Source organism: Plectropomus leopardus, chromosome 17 (genome assembly GCF_008729295.1).
Source record: "Plectropomus leopardus isolate mb chromosome 17, YSFRI_Pleo_2.0, whole genome shotgun sequence".
NCBI classification, from domain to species: domain Eukaryota; kingdom Metazoa; phylum Chordata; class Actinopteri; order Perciformes; family Serranidae; genus Plectropomus; species Plectropomus leopardus.
In genome coordinates, this window is record NC_056479.1 from 20,584,853 (window position 1) to 20,601,401 (window position 16,549).

General features: G+C 40.8%; 1 protein-coding gene across 2 annotated transcripts in view; it reads right to left on the bottom strand.

Moving 5' to 3' along the window:
- Positions 1-264: 264 nt before the first annotated feature.
- lmtk2 (lemur tyrosine kinase 2) overlaps positions 265-16,549 on the bottom strand; it is a 31,430-nt gene continuing 15,145 nt past the window's right edge. For both annotated transcript variants that reach the window (XM_042504367.1, XM_042504366.1), the window contains 8 exons: positions 13,464-13,594; positions 10,922-11,006; positions 8,919-9,040; positions 7,745-7,894; positions 4,576-7,627; positions 4,346-4,478; positions 3,401-3,652; positions 265-2,456 (listed from right to left, as the gene is read on the bottom strand). In XM_042504367.1, coding sequence (XP_042360301.1) covers positions 2,428-2,456; positions 3,401-3,652; positions 4,346-4,478; positions 4,576-7,627; positions 7,745-7,894; positions 8,919-9,040; positions 10,922-11,006; positions 13,464-13,594 — 3,954 coding nt within the window. In that variant the 3' untranslated portion in view covers positions 265-2,427. The remainder of the gene's footprint in view (positions 2,457-3,400; positions 3,653-4,345; positions 4,479-4,575; positions 7,628-7,744; positions 7,895-8,918; positions 9,041-10,921; positions 11,007-13,463; positions 13,595-16,549) is intronic.

A 16,549-nucleotide genomic window follows, 5' to 3' on the forward strand; every position in this document is an offset into this window, starting at 1 on the left:
CTAAAGAATTTTACTGCTGTTTTATGTTATTCTGTCGATCCTGGGGACTGAGGCCGACCTGCCATCTACCTCCAACACTAACTCTGGCTCCTTCCCACCACAGTGATTACCTTCCACATCCTCAGAGCAAGTTTTTGCAGCCAAGGGTCGACCCTGCCCTGCTGGACAACCAACAGGACACCAGACTGCATCGCAACACATCGCCTCACTATGTGCAGCAACCACACTGAAAAATGTCAAAGAGGACATACATTAGAAGTTCATTTGCATTTATTTTCATATTAAACAGTGTAATTATAAACATTTCATTCAATTACACTAAGCATGATAAATATGAAGTAAAAATATTTTTTAAAATCTACAAGTTTAAAGGACAGAATGAATTCACATCTGCTTTTTGTGTCTTAATTTATCTGCTTTTAGCTGATGACTGTGATATGTCCCTCTGATCAACTCAGCTTTACAAAATGAAAACCTCACACCTAGAACTCACTTAAGTCATTTCCCATTTACAGACAAAAGAAAAAAAATTTACATTTACATACATCAGTACAGTTCAACATTAAGTTACATTTCTCAAATGTGCAAGATTAAGCAAATGTATACTGTAGTCAAATAAAACAAGATTTCCTTAAATAAATGTTCAAGTTTAACTGAAGCACAGACTGCTGGTTTTTAAAAGAGGTTATCTAAGATACAGTGCCTTCTGTAGGGGAGGGAGGGGGTGTTATCTACTACAGGTGAAGTATAACTGTTCATCTGTGACAAAATCTTTAAGGTGTTTTGAGTCATTAAACGGAAACAAACATCCAGCAACTGTATAACCTACAGTTATAGGAACTGTGTTTTTATAGCTGTACATGAAATCTTGAAGGAAAGCATATCTTGATCCACAACAATTTGCATTAAGCTTCTATACAGAAACTGATCACATCCCCAACCAACCCTGTACAGCCCCAGAGGCCTGCAAATGATAAGATATGATGAGATGCCCAAAAACGCAACCGGACGAGGGGTCCTTAAGGAGGAAATAAAAATGCCATCTGAACAGGTTCATTAAGTTTGACACAAAGTAAAAAAAAAAAAAAACAAAAGGCATACAACTCTGTTCATGACACTGATAAGCAGCAGTGTTTTGTTCTAGTAGTGAATTTTATGAAGCTTCAAGTCCCTGCACATTGCTGAAGAAACGCAATCACGTTCGCCCGCGTCATCCGATGAACTCAGATTTCAACTGGTTAATGAAAGTCATTGCACATTTGTTTACAAACAGCTCATTAACATTACAAACAGCTCATTAACATTTCTTCATTCTGACATTTAAAAAATAAAATCTCCCACTTTTTTTTTCTTTTTACACACTAAAAGTGTAAATTGGAATTTTGTAGTGATATTAAATGGAGGAGTGCAGCTGACTTTACAGCATCACAGGCACTGTGATAAGATCCAGTGACGTAGTCAAAACCATCGGAGCAACTTCCTGCACATTTCGGAGCATAAAATGAAGCGTTACAAAATGAATAACTTGTCTTTTAAGTTTCACCTCTGCAAGGATTAACAAGACAATCCACCTCTGGAAACACCTTCCATTCTCACCGAGATGTCTCAAAAATATGAAACTACTTACTGTAAATGTTCCTTTCACACTAAAATAAAGGAACACACAGCGTGTCCCCTCTGCAGATGAGGGATTTTTAGTTAAGGTAAATCTCAACCTTCTTAATCAAATGCTGCTAAAGAAGGATACCACATAATTTCTCTCCCATTAGGAGACAGTGACGAACACCCAACGAGAGGTTACAAAAAAACAAATGACTCTTCCAAAAGAGGCAACCACTGAAATAATCGCACAACATGAAGGAGCAAAATGACAAATTTAGAGAAAAAGCTTCAGTTTTAGGTCTGCTGAAATCAAAGAGCTTATTCCTATTTGGCTGTAGTGATGCGTTTGTCAGCCCAGTGTGTTGAATTCAGAGCATAAAAGTCTTTTTTTTTTTTTTTTTCCTTTTTTTTGTTTCTCATTTTTTGGTGATGCAAAAGTCCTGGGAAATGAGTGCACTTAGACACACACAAAAAGAAGCAGCCAAACATCTGGAATGCGCTTGATGAGTCTTTAAAGCAAACATTTAGAAACTTTGTTTTTTTTTTTTTCCCCAAGTGGAATTGCACTGAACTGAAATCACACACACTGATGTAGCTGGAGAGGTCATGTGGCTCAGAGTGGAGCTGGGCCTCGTTTGTCTTTATTTGCTAAAACTCGTTGTTCTCATGGCCGTCTCCGTGTAGCTTAAGAGCAGTTCTGCCTGAGAGAAGCATCCACGGTTTGCCCCACAAACCGCGTCATTTGTCCTTATTCAGCCGTTCTCCATTCCCAAAAAGTGCGAGTATAGGTTCGTTTTTTTAACAGTGTGATGGAAATGTGTCACACTAGTCCCTCTCTCCATCTTCGCTGCTTCCTGAGGTGAACAAAAAAGATGAAGAGTTATGCATATCATCAACTGATGATGGATATTATGTAAGCATATCTATTTCATGTTATTATAAGGCCTAATGAGCGTGGTACATGTAAAACCAGCTCCATCACCAAATATGACCTCCATGTGAGGACATTGGGCAGAAAAAATGTATTTCAATCGGAGAGAAACAGTAGAAGTAAGCATTTACATGGTTATTAGGTGACAATATTTCTTAATAAATGGATTATCAAACATTTTAACCTCCCCTCTCATCCCGATTCCTTCTAATCAGGCCAGTCTCCTCCAACTGATGTGGTCACATGACGCATTTTTACTCTGATTGTTAGCAGAATATGATGTTCCATGTAAACGCACCTAATGATATATACACCTAAATAAACCGTAAAATTAATTATCTTTATAACTTTGCACAAAGAAATGTATATGAAGACATTAAGCATGCAATGACAATGAAACATTTTTAAAGGAACAGTTTGACATTTTGGGACACACATATTTTATGTCTAGCTTAGAGAAAAGATCAATATTTCATGTGTACGGTAAATATGAAGCTACAGCCGAAACGGGGTCACTTAGTTTAGCATTAACACTGTAAAAAGATAGCCTGGCTCTGTGCAAAGAGAAAGTAAATCCACTAGCATCACTGGAATTAACACCTACATCTAATTTGTTATATCTGTGGAAAAAAAAAAGTTTTTCGGGGGGTTTTGTGCTGGACTATTTCTTAGCCAGGTGCAGTAACACTCTGGATTGTTGTCGGACACTGCGAAGATGACCTTCTGCTTTATATTTACTGTACAGATATGACAGTGGTGTCAATGTTATCATCTAGGAGAGCAAATAAGCCCAAAGTGTGGAACTATTCCTTTATGCCTGTGTAAAAAAACCATACAGGTTTTGGTGCGACTGCATGCTAAACTTGCCTCCTTGTTCGATGTCAGAATCGGTGAGATGTGTCAGGGAGAAGCTGGCGATGTTGGCAGGTGAGATGGAGAAGCGGGAGTAGTTTGAGGAGCTGGTCCAGCTGGGCTCCAGCACACGCCCTGCTGCAGGGGGCGGGGAGGAAAAGCGAGATGCTGCAGATGAGGACATAGTCTTTGATACGGGGTCTTTATCCGTCTTGGGTAGGAAAGCAGGCGCGGGGGAGAAGTCATCATCCCACTCAAAACCACCACCTGCAGGAATTTAATGAGGGAGTTAGCAGGGTTCCTATAGCTTAGGGCAAAGTAGATTTAAGACTTTTTAAAACTTTTGAATGCCACTTGTAGTTAAGTTTGATTAATTCATTAATTTTTTTTACCCACATTGAAGGAAATTTTATTTTGCCTTTTTTGTGTCCAGTGAAAAACATTACATCATCTATGTCAAATGTTGGAAAAACAACCCTTTTTAGTGTATAACACATGGAAGACAATGAACCTAAGATACTATCATTAAAGTATCTATTTGGTTTACCAACAGAAGTGGGAAACATCTGGCGTTTCTGGACGGTTTTCTGGACGACTTTGTGTTTCTCAATCTGCATGTGAGATTCCCCTGCTTGGATTCTCAACATGATGAGTTTAAGAAAAGGAATTTAATAAATCATTTAAGAAAAAGAAAATAGATGTTACAAATTATTTTTGAGATTTTCCGATGCAACAACAGAAAAAAAAACCCCATAAAATCCTATTTCCCATGTCTGAGCATTTATAAGACTTATGAAAGATTAATTTAAGTCAATTGAATACTAATTAAGGCATTATTTTTAGATTAATGAATTCAATGCCTTTTAAGACTTTTTAAGGCTCTGCGTGAACCCTGAGTTAGGGCGTTTTAAGGAAAGACAAATTTCGAGCAGCTGCACATGTGATGGGTTTTGGCGTTACCTTCTTCATCGGTGGAGCTTTCAGAGTTGGTGAAGCGGTTCAGGTAGCTGGCAGTGGGCACTGGGCTGCTGAACTCTGGTGTCTGATTGTGTGAGCCTGAGGAGTGGTCACCCAGTTCCTTGGTGGGGGTCTCCTACATCAGAATGAGTTGAATTTTAATTAGAAAGTTGTCTCGCTGCTTACACCTACAATAACTAAAGCAATAAACGACAAAATAGACCTCACTTTACCTGGTCAAACAGGTAGACAGTGACATCATCAAAGAAAGACACAGCTCTTTTGGAGTTATCTTCATTGCCCCTCGTGGGAAACGGCGGAGACGACGCCTGGATGTTTAACGAGGTGGGTTTCAACAAGCTCTTCAAATTCTTTGAACTGCTGTCATCTGAGATAATAAGTGGCACCGTATGCACTGTATCATCTTCGCTGTCTGAGCTGGAGCTGTGTAGCTGGTATCCACGGATGTCCTCATCGGAGTCGTCGCTGTTCTCGTCCTCCTCGTCCGCGTCTACACCGTCCTCCTGACCAGAGCCGTCCCGCCTCCCCAGGTAACGCCCCTCCATGTCCGGCTCTTTTATCTTATGACCATCGCTGGCGTAGGTCCTGGTTAGTTTAGCGTGACCTGAGGTCTCTGGCACCGGCTTTGATGCAACAACTGGAGGAAGTGGAGTTGACGTTTCTAGATCTTCTGATGGATCTGGTTGATCTGCGAATGTAATGTCTTTTAACAAATCTGGTTTGTTTTCATCTTCATTCTGACTGTTCGTAGACTCTGTTGTCTCATTCTCCCATTTCTTTGTGATGTCTGCATCTACTGGTAATACGCCCTCAACATGAGCTGGCGTTTCGCCATCGGCCTGTGCTTCAGCTGCTACAGAGGATTGAGGCTGGGTAGATGAAGAATCTACATCCTTCTCCGCACTGACCTCCAATGTTGGACCTCCAGTAGCCCGGCTGACCACATCAGTAGAGTTCCTCAGCCACGTGACTTCACCAGAACCTCCTGCAGCTATTTCTTCAGTCTTCTTCTCAGGTTCTGATTCATTGTCTGAGAAGTAGGCCGAGTCTCTGTAATTACTGCCCATGAGTGGCTCCTCAGCAGGAGCCACATGATCTGGCTGCGGGTCCTCGCTCTGAGCATCCAGCACACCCTCGACTTCAGAGATGATGATTTCTGGCGGGATCAGATTTGTCGCAGCTGTGAGCTCCTCCGTCTCCTCCTCTTCTTTGGAAACACTTGAGCCATTCTTTACCGGAGAGTGGTCTTTAACGTTAGGCTGGGAGTTCCACTCAGGGGACTCCAGGTTCTCCGTCTCATACCCGCTGTCTGATATTTTATATGGAGGCTGGAGTTTGTGTTGGGCTGTTTGAGCACTCAGATCTTCTCCTTGGTCACCTAGCCTGTGGATGTCGAGAGAGTCTAAAGAGTCCGGCGTCTCAGCTGAGTTATCTACAGTTGGTAGAGTGGTGGACATGCTGTCTTCCAGTAAACTGTCCTGGCTGATCTGGTCCAAAGATGGCCCAGAGACCAACAGAGAAGATCTGTTAATAGGGCCCCCATTAGTTTCCATAAAGGATTCTTCATGGTCAGACAAAGTGGTTTCTAGTTCTACGTCTGCATCCTCGATAAGCTCACTCAGCAGATCGTTACTTGTGAGGTCTTCACATTGTCCGCTGTCTGATGCTTGGACTTGCAAGTTTTCAGGAATTTGACTTCCTATGGGCTGAACGTTATCCAGTGAGGTTCCTTGGTCATCTTCAAGGCTGGGAATTTTGGCATCTGTGCACGATGAGTCTGTAGTGGCACTTTCAGAGAACGTGGGGGTGTGGCCATCAGTTTGACTGATGATAACTTCAAACCTCTCTGAGGTAGAATCAAAACCAGAGTCTTTACCTCTGTCTGAGGATTGCAGCAGACCAAGGTCTTCGGTGGAAGAACTATTTCTAACTGGCAGCTGGTTGCTTGTGTTATCGTCTGTGTCCACTGTAATGAAAGGCACCAGTGTTTCATTTTTTACCAGAGACAGACAAAACTCCCCCAAGCTGGTACTTGGAGATTCTAAAAGCTCCTGTCTAGAGGATGTGCTACTTGCTGCGGGTTTTACATAAGTGTCTGCTGTGATTGAGCTGCCTAAGTTCTCGAGGTTGTCCCAAGAACTCATTTTGAATCTTTCTTCAGGTTCATGAGCAAGGCCAGGTAAAAGAAAGTTCTCCTGTGGACTTGAGAAACTTGATCCGCCTTTCATCAGGTTCTGGTCTTTGAGAAACATAAAGTTATCAGTTAGTTTTTCGCTGTTCAGAAGCCTCTTCACGTCTGTTTTCTCCCCCTCCACTTCCACAGAATCCACAAGGTGAGGAGCTTCTGAACTATCCCCTAAAAAAGAGTCCCCATTGCTTTTATCTGTATCTACATCCTGGACTTCTAAAGGTGCAGCTTCATGGAAAGGGTTGCCATTGCGCTCTGGAAGCTCCATAAAACTCTCTCTCCAGGAAGGAGAGTCCTCTTGCTTGGACCCCCCATCAGTGAAAATGTTAGTGTGGTATGGACTGTCATTTTCAAGAGACGACCAGATGTGGCTGTCTGGTAAATAGGAATCCTTGGAGTCAATACTTTGGTGGAAAAAATCAGCGTCGGTGCTAGATTCATCCAGACGGACATCTTGGAGAACAACAAAGTCTTGCCGGCCTGAACTGAAGTCCATGTCTTGTTCTCTATTTCCATCTTCCCCAACAGTGCTCTCCCCTGGTTCCTCTAGTTGAATGTAATATTCATTCCCATTTGATGGCTTTTGTGCGTCAAATACCGGTACAATTCCATGAATTCCTGAAGGAGTGTTTCCACCTTCTGTGCCCGCTGCTCTGGCTGAAGGATCGGGGAAATGAGCCTGGATGTCTTCGCTGGAAACAGGAAAGAACATGCTGTGATAGTTCAATGTTGTGTCCATGCTTGAACGTCCATGGCTGCCGTCGTAGTGGTCGTGCTTGGCGGCCTCCCAAACATACTCAAAGCTGAGACCTTTACTAGTTTCAGTGACGGTAAGAACTTCATCAATCTCTTGTCGCAGGGCATCATCAGCAAACTGTTCCAAGATTGGGAAAGAGGAGTGGCTGACGGTGGTCTGCCGTGTGGAAGGGTTAGGTTTGAGAGCATCCCAGCGTTGCTCAAAGTCTTCTTCTATGTCCTTCTGGCCTTGCATGCGCAAGTAAATGAGCAAACGGTGCACTTCCTCTGCCGTGGCCCGCTTGTCTGGAGATAGCCAGCAGAACTGCAGGACCTCGTGCCTGCAATTACAGGGAAAATCTCTTTTTCAGTCAAAGTACTGAATTAATAACTTAAATCACTTAAAACCTGAATTAAGAAATACTGCTCACATTTTTTTAAAGACATATTCCACTCACCATCTGTCAGAATATGGAAACTCCAGCTGTGGCTTAAAGAGTTTGACTTGTTGCTCCTTGATCACATGATTGAGAACCTCTCGGTCCGTTAGATGGGGGTATGGTTGAGCAGCGTTCTCAAAGAGCTCCCACAATGTGACACCCAAAGCCCTATGGAGTATTGAGGACAAAAGATCTGTTGGAATTTACTGCAGGACAAATTATCTTAAGCTCTTCGAATTCAGCAAAAGACCTTGACCTCCTGACTGAAAACCATAAAACTTTATGAGGTGAGCTGAATACCAAACCCCACAAAAACAGTTGTGTAAAATTAATAAATTACATGAGCAGTTATAACAGCAAGAGCCAAATATAAACACAAACTAGTTGGGAAGATTGTGAATCTGATCATATTTTTATCCAGGGTAAATATGCCTCTTGTGATTAAAACTATGTTACGTAACTGCAATGTATGACTGAAAGGCATTTGGGCAATGAGACGTGAAGTACGCTGAAGAAATTGCACAGTGTGGAGAGATGCTTCGTTGGTGCAGCGTCAGTGTCTTTTTCACTCATTTGGAAATTATCCAGATTGTTTGGGATTTACAAGATCCTGTATTTGCAGGAAAGCCATGTTTGCTCAGCAATGAGCCAGAGGTGAAATTTATTGCATTTTTCTTTACATTTGCATTTGGATTAGGGCTGCATGGTATGTGGAAAAAAATCATACTGTGTTTATTTTGACGGATATTCCAACTGCAATATGAGTTGCACTTTTTGCATTTTTTCCCACAAAAAAAAAAAAAAAGATGCCAATATGATTTTTGCTGGGGTGTGTACCAAACAAGCATATTCCCTTCACATCTGGAATATAATTTGTAGGCTGGTGTACCTCTGCAGCATTAAATTGTTTCATTAATTATGGAATCTTGTGACATATTTTACCTTTATCAAAAAATTGAAGCTCCTGCGATTTGGATATTGCACTTGGCCATATTGCAAGTGTGATAGTATTTTGAGTATTTTGACTAAATGCGCAGCCCTATTTTGAATATGGGACATGACTCCAGCTCTCTCAGAGGAGCCATTTTAAAATATCTCTGGATCATAATCAGGTTCACTTACAGTAATTAGGAGTTATGGGCTTTTAAAAACGTCCTCTCGTGTCAGTGAAGAGCTGCAGTCTGGTACCTACCACACATTGCTGGACTTGGTCTGCTCCAAAGTAATCACACCCCCATGACGCTCACCCACCAGCTCAGGAGCCAACCAGCGAAGAGGTGCAAACACATCATCCTCAGTGATGATGTAATCCTCCTATAGTAACATAATAAGAACAATTGAGTCACACACTGCATTTGCTACTTTTATAATACTTTTTAAGAAACACTGTAAATAACTGTACAAACACCAGCTCATCAAAAGCTCTCTACAAAAGAAGAAATTTGACTTTTTACTAGCTCTCATTGAGGCAGTGCCCTCTCCTCTCTGCCTCTCCCTTTCTTTACAGAAATAGATTTACTGGGTGACCTTGTCTTATGAGTATTAAATTCAGACAGCCAAACTCACGCATCAGCAGTATTTAGGGAATGCAGAAGACAGAACTGCCTTGGGACATATGCAGCGTGTCCAGTTACAAGAGAAGACAATCTCATCTCTTCAGTGAAACACGCAATTGATCAAAGGATAACAACTGCAACTGCACGGCCCGTAATGAAAACGATTTATTTTCTGTGAGGGCATCTGGAGCACAACAACAAGCCAGACTTGAGACGGGCAACGTAAGTTCAGTTTCATAAAGTAGAGTTAGCCATTGTGAGAAGAAATCATTTAATGACTAAATTAAAATGGCAAGGGTAAATAAAGCTCTTTTTGAGCATAAAGCAAACTACTGAGCCCTTATTCAAATGTGCCTTGTGGCAGAATTTCATTGTCACGAGGACATTTAACAGGCCACATTTTCTGATAAGGTTGAAAACTATATAATTCTAATATAATCCTAATCTCTTTTCAGTGTATTTATTTTTTATTCATTTAACCGTTACTTAACCAGGAATAGTCTCACTGAGATTCAAAATCTTTTTTTAAGGGAGTCCTGTCCAAAACAGCCGCATGAAGAATTTCACATAAAAGAACAAACAGACAAAAAACACAAAAACCCATTTCATTTCTTTTTGGCAGCAGCACCAAGTTCCAAAATAGTCTGAGGTAGGATGGCCAAGTTTCTCATCTTAACATTGGAGCAGAGAGGCTCCAATTATTGGGCTCTTTTGTGTGTTTTTTTAATATTCACTGTAACTGGCTTGATTAGTGGTCTCAAGATTTTCCCATCAGGACAAATTAGGGAAAACAAACAGAGATGTTTTCTCTGCCCAGTCTCCCCAAAACATCCTTATAAGCCAGTGTGAGTTTCTCTCTAGCCACCAGATGGTGGGAAACAAGATGCAGTCAGGCTGCTTGTGCTGTATGCACTGAGGGGCTGTGTTTGCATGAAGAAATCTAACAGAATTTTAATTAATATTTTTAACATTTTTTCATGTGTTCTGCTATAAACACTGTGATACATTGGATAGCTGTTCTCAGTTTTACCATGTATATTATATCTGACTGTCAAATAAACAACAGATAAATCAATGTGTCTGAAATGAGCAGCTACTTCTTATGATTTGAAGTAGCTAATTTGAGCAGCTACTTCTTAATGCACATTTTCACTTAATTTAATAACAACGTTTTCTTCCGCTTGCCTGGCATTTTTCCAACATATAGGATTCAGACTTTATTAAAACATAATTTCAGCTAGCTGGTATACATAATGGGAGAGACAGGAAGTGGGAAGAAACTAGAGAAACACATAAATAAAACAGAGACATCACACATTGACCAACATTAGAGAATTATGTCGAGAGCCACAAAAAATAAATCGGCGTTACGTGAAAGGTTATCCACAGAATATGACTGTAATAATTTCATTACACAACAAAATTCAATGACTTTTCCATAACTTTTAAAAGATTTTTTTACTAATTCCACGACTTTTTGTAGGCCTGAAAAACGTGATAGTGAAATTCCATGACTTTTCCAGGTTTTCCACTCCAGAGGGAACCCTGAACCAGCTCCTAATGTTAACAAGAATATGCAGCTTCAAACAGGTAATTAGACAAAATGTGGAACACATCTGAAATCGAGACTTCTGCTTACTTTGTATCTGTAGGGTCCAATTCCATAGTCTCCCACTTTGACTGTAAGATCTGCAGTCAGGTAGCAGTTCCTGAGAGCCAAATCACTGTGAGAGAATAGAGAAAAAAATCAGTGTGACACAGAGGGATGAGTTAGATACTCTACAAATTCACACTTAAAAAAATCATTCACTAATTATGAAGCTTGCAGGCAAGTTTGTGATCATCACTTGATTAAACATATACAGCTGATGCTTGTTCTTGCCAGTTAGGTAAATTTTAGTCTAGCCTGAATATTGTTATTTGTGCTTTTAAAGCAAAGTGAGGTAAATGCAAAATCTGTGGTACCAAGATCAACAAGGAATCCACCATCTGCTGGTATCCTTAAAGGCTAAGATTACCTCATAAGAATCGAGGGCAAATGAGTTTGGCAAGCACCACAAATGACTTTGGCAACTATGGGACATTCTCCTTCTGTCATTTGCATCTGCTCCTCACCATGCAACAAGACTCATACACGGGCTATTCCTGACTCGTGTATACAGCAGCAGGATATCGTTTCTGGAGGGAAACACTGAAACGTTTTGTGGAGCTGCCAGGAGAGGGCGTAAGAAGCTCTGAGGCTCTCTATCCGCCTATTAAGCAGACATATGGTAGTTAATTCACACTGAGAGAAGAGGCAGGCTTTGGTTTCCCGTCAGCCCTGCAGCATTCCCTGCACACAAGTTCCAAGTCCCTTTTACCCGCCTCACAACAAACATTGCTGACACCAGTGCTCTTGCATGTACATGGCCCAGCGACTGTCAGAGCCGCTGAAACCTCTGTAAGATAAATGGTGATTTATTTTAAACTCTCCGGTCCCCTGTCCCCCACTGTTGGCCGAGGGCCCGACATACAGTAACACAGCGGTGAGGAAATGGGTCCAACATCTTAACCCTACAAGGCTAATACATGGCATGGCAGTGATCACTCCTTTCAGACACCAGTGCAGTTTGGTGTAATTTTTTTTGCATTTATTTATCAATGATCAAGAGGAAAAGGAAAGAAAAACGTTTATATTTTTGAAGTACAAGAATAGTGATAAAGGAGTTCATTTTTGTCTTTAAAAGTAGGAATGTGATATATATATAAATGTCTTCTTCGCACACCATTTGGTAGGACTTCGGCATCCTCTAATTACGCATATCAACCCAGTGAGTACTCACAAACACGACAATCTAAATTCGGATGAGAAATCAGAATCTCTCAAACAGATCATACTAAAACTGTCAGAATCCCTGAACCGTGCTTTAAAAGAAACTTTCTTCCACAGTTCCTGAATCAGAATATATTCAGATGTTTTGCTTTATCTTTTGCAGCACCATTCTCACCTCTTGCATGGCAAAGATGAGGTTTCAGCTTTGGATATCGGCCCACACAGCACTTGCCCCGAGGGTTTTGTGTCTGTGGCACTGTCCCATCAATCACCTCTGATTCAATTTTGTCACTAGGCTGCACTGATCATTCAGTTTGCGTAACATTTTTTGATTTCTTGTGGACTTTGAACAGAAATATTTTTACGATTTCAAATAAAATCTGCCCACATGAAGGGACGCTTGTAGAACTCCCTTTGAGTTGTAACAAGGATTAAAACACAACGCCCAATATGAGGCTATCCTTTTACATGCAAAGAGCAGAATCATCATATCCCTCTGGCAGCGGACAGCTGACACTGTGGCAATGCATGGGAGCTGTGTAATTGGAACCCTCTGAGCTTATTCTGAGCATGCAAAATAGAGCTGATGAGCAGAGCATCGTATGTAACCCCCTGCTTCCCAACACCCCCCCAGTGCCCTGCTGGCTGCTGGGAGCCAGACATCCAGTGCTTGCTAGGGGTAAAAATGAAAATGAAATGCAGCGTCTCTGCTGTACACACCTTTTTTGGAGAACACTGGTACGCATGATACTGGTTGGACAGTCACACAGACAGTTGACTGAAGTTTTTACAACCATATTTTATGAGGTTTGTGTCTGAGGACATTACAAACATACCAAGTAAAATGACTGTATATTTATCATATAACAAGAAAACTTTATTGGTATATCTTGATCCAAACTTTTAAGATGTGTTAATAAGATGAAATGCTGAAAATGCCAGAATGTTTCTAATACATAAATGTATGAAATATCAGCCAAATCATTGTGCGAATTTAAATCTTTAAAAAGCTAAATGACATTCGTTATACTGCACTGGATAATAGTCGGAAAATGAACATTTTCACTTATCTTTTTCTGCATTAAAAATAAATAAGTGTGTGAAGAGAACTCAAGTAAAGTCTATTTAATTAAAACTAGAGGAACTGCTAATCTAATATATTAAAATGTGGCAGAAAAACAAAAAATGTTGGCTCAGTGGAAACTGTAGAGCACCAGTGAGTAGTTAGGTTGTGATTAAAATACGTAATCCCAATGTTTGTCACTGAGAATACAGCAGCTGTATTCTTTGACAAACAAAAACACACCGCTCAGCTAAGTGGGTGCAAAGCCTGTGAGCTTGCTCAAATGTTGCAATTCTTAAGTGCTACCTGTGCAGGAAGTTGTGTTTGTGAAGGTGAGTGACACCAGCAGCGATTTCACAGGCCATCCTCTGCAGCTGCAGCAACTCAGCATTTCGGAACATCCAATCCTGCTGAGACAGATAGCCCCGCAAATCCCCCTGCAAACACACACAGAAACAAATGCACAGCTGTATTAGGACACCAAAATCAAACATTTACATTCAATGAATCCAGAAGATGATCATTTTGATTACAGCAATAGGGGGAAGCGTATAAGCAGTGCCAGTTGAATGCATTGTGCGGAGACCGCCACACGGGGGCAGTAGACTCTCCTGTTCCTGTCTCCTCAGCACTTCTCAGTGCTGATGTGTGAGAGCACCAAATAAGGGTAACGCTATTTAATGGACCTCAATGCTGTGTCACAGAGATTTATAAATAAAAGAGTCCAGCTCAGGTCAGTGAAATAAACCGCGCTCGCGTCCGGTTGGGTTTTGGAGGCTGCGAGTGGAGGAGAGAAAAGAACAAGGTGTGCCGTGAGGGAAGCAGGACAAGGCGCTTTGAGTTAATTAGTTAATTACAACCCCACATATTAAACAAATACTGGCGTATGAAATATTAAGTCATATGTTAGAATGTAGCTCACAGTGGGACTGAGAATATAGGACCATGAATCTGGAAAAAGGAGTACGCTTCTATTCAGATCACAGACCCACAGGGCTCTTTTTTATGGTTAGACCTGAGTCCAGCAGGGGGCTGTTTATTTGAATCACAACAAGGGTCTCAGCTGTGTGCAGGTACGCAACCTAGGGCTGGTTGAGAATTTCTGTGGACACCTGCAGTTACCAACTCCACTAGGATGAGTGCAGACAAAGACAAAAGGCAGTCTGAACACGCTTTGCTGAGAATTGAATGAGAACAGCACATTTAAATAAATGTGAAAGCAAAGGGCCATTTAAGTTATGTGTGCTTTTGAGATCATGTTCACCACAGCTGGAGCGAAGGAGACTCCCGATTAGCCAGCAGAACGGAGCTCCCCTGAGGAATGAGCCCCTAACAAGATACTGTACACACACACACACCAGATCCACAGAATATACGAGGCGCTTTTGTTAAAAATGTCAAGTCACATACACTTTCTTTTTGTGTCTGCGTGTCTGTCTGTTTACAAAGGGTTTACTTCTCCCTGAGCTATCTCACTACAAGCAGCTTAGATCAGTCGTCTTACGTAAGCAACGCGGTGTGGTTCCACCACATTTACCCCTGCACACACACACACACGCATACACACACACACAGAAAAATTTATCACACAAAAACCCACACAACTCTGAGAAGCAGTCTTCACAGAAGAGCTAAATTAAATGTATGGTAAGCGATACCCTCCGCCTGTCTTTATTTGTGAAGGCTCCACAACAGGTGATAAAGTCTGGGTTTCAGGGGGGGAGGGTCCAGGGTAGTTGATGAAACAACATTAACTGTGAACGGCCAAAACAATTAGGCCTTCTGTCTGACCCGTGAATAAACAAGAATGTACCAAGTTCCCAATGCACGGATTCATGTCTGGCTCAGACGTCACATGATTGAGTTACATAGAAAAAAAAGAGAAAAGAAAAAAATATCAAGCTTTACCCTTTGAAACCTGGATCAACATTATTTTTTCTTGTGCTGGGGTTAGATGGCTTTTACAAGTATTTAAACCTTTGAATCTTGAGCAAATTGGTTGGATTTCTTTTGAACACATGGGATAAAAGGCAATGAGCAACTTGGCAAGCAATGTCTGGCAAATTGCAAGAAATTAGTAGTTTTAGAAAATGACATGAAGAAAGTCATCCAGAAAACTATATTTCTATATATTCTAAATAATTTTACAGAATTAGTATAATTTTTAAGCAATCTTTTCAGGTTATTCCTCTTTTTTTAAATCATTCTTGTTGTTTTTTGTGTGTGGGTGTGGCTTTTTGTGCCAATTTTCAGGTAATTTTCTTGTACTTTTGACTAATGTCTTGCTAATTTTTGGCGTCTCTTTCTTTCTTTCTTTCTTTCTTATTAGGTTGCTCATTGCTTTCTTCCCATGTTTTTGAAAGTAATCAAGCCAATTTGCCAAGGTTTCAAAGGGTTAGGGTTAGGGGTTAAGTGCTTGTTTTCCATGCTACTACTGGATATTATAAGCAGGCTATATTCTGATTACTGTCTGCTTGTTTACATGTAAGCTAAACATAGCAAGTAGGCCACTGAAGGTAATGTGAAATCCAGAGTCAAGCACTTAAAAAATTTATTTTTACACAAAATGGTTTTTCATAGCCACCAAAGCAAAGTGTGTGACCAACAGTCCTTGTTAAATCAGCTAATTTAAAGAATGAGTTACTATTGATAGAGCATAAGAGCCTACAGAATAAAAAAAGGACACCAACCACATTAGGTCAACTTCACCCACAGGGAGAATTATCATGCTCAATACGCCTATAGGCAGTGCATGGTCGGTAATGTATAACTTAATAAATGCCATGACAGAAACATAAAGAGCATGTCTACAACACCGCAGGGATTTCTGTTTTAACGACCGTAATAAATGAAGAAGATCAACAACTTTCACAAGCCAGGAGTCAGCTGGCTAATGTCCGGGAACCCTGAACCAGAGAAGGGTCTGACTAACACCCTGGCAGTCTATCGGTTTTCCAACCTATTTTAGATAAAACTATGCCGTCTTCTGTATGACGAAAGCCTTGACAGCTGTGTTCCCATGAAAACTGTGCTGACGAAATGTGACCGCAACAGTGGCTTAGAAAACAGTGAAATTAGACAGTGAATTTCATGAATTTATTGTTTATCAGAACACAAATGGGACAAGATTTAGCTTACTAGTACACCCTGTGGTCCTTCACTTCCTACCACTAGGAGACTACTTTGAACTAGGGCAATATATCAATATTTGATATTGTGATATGAGACTAGATATCTTCTTATGATTTGAATATCGTAATATTGTAAGTGTTGTCTTAAACTGGTTTTAAAGGCTGCATTACAGTTAAGTAATGAAATTTCCTGAACTTACCAAACTGTTGTAGCTGTTCTATTATTTGCCTTTGCCCACTTAGTCATTACATCTACATTAC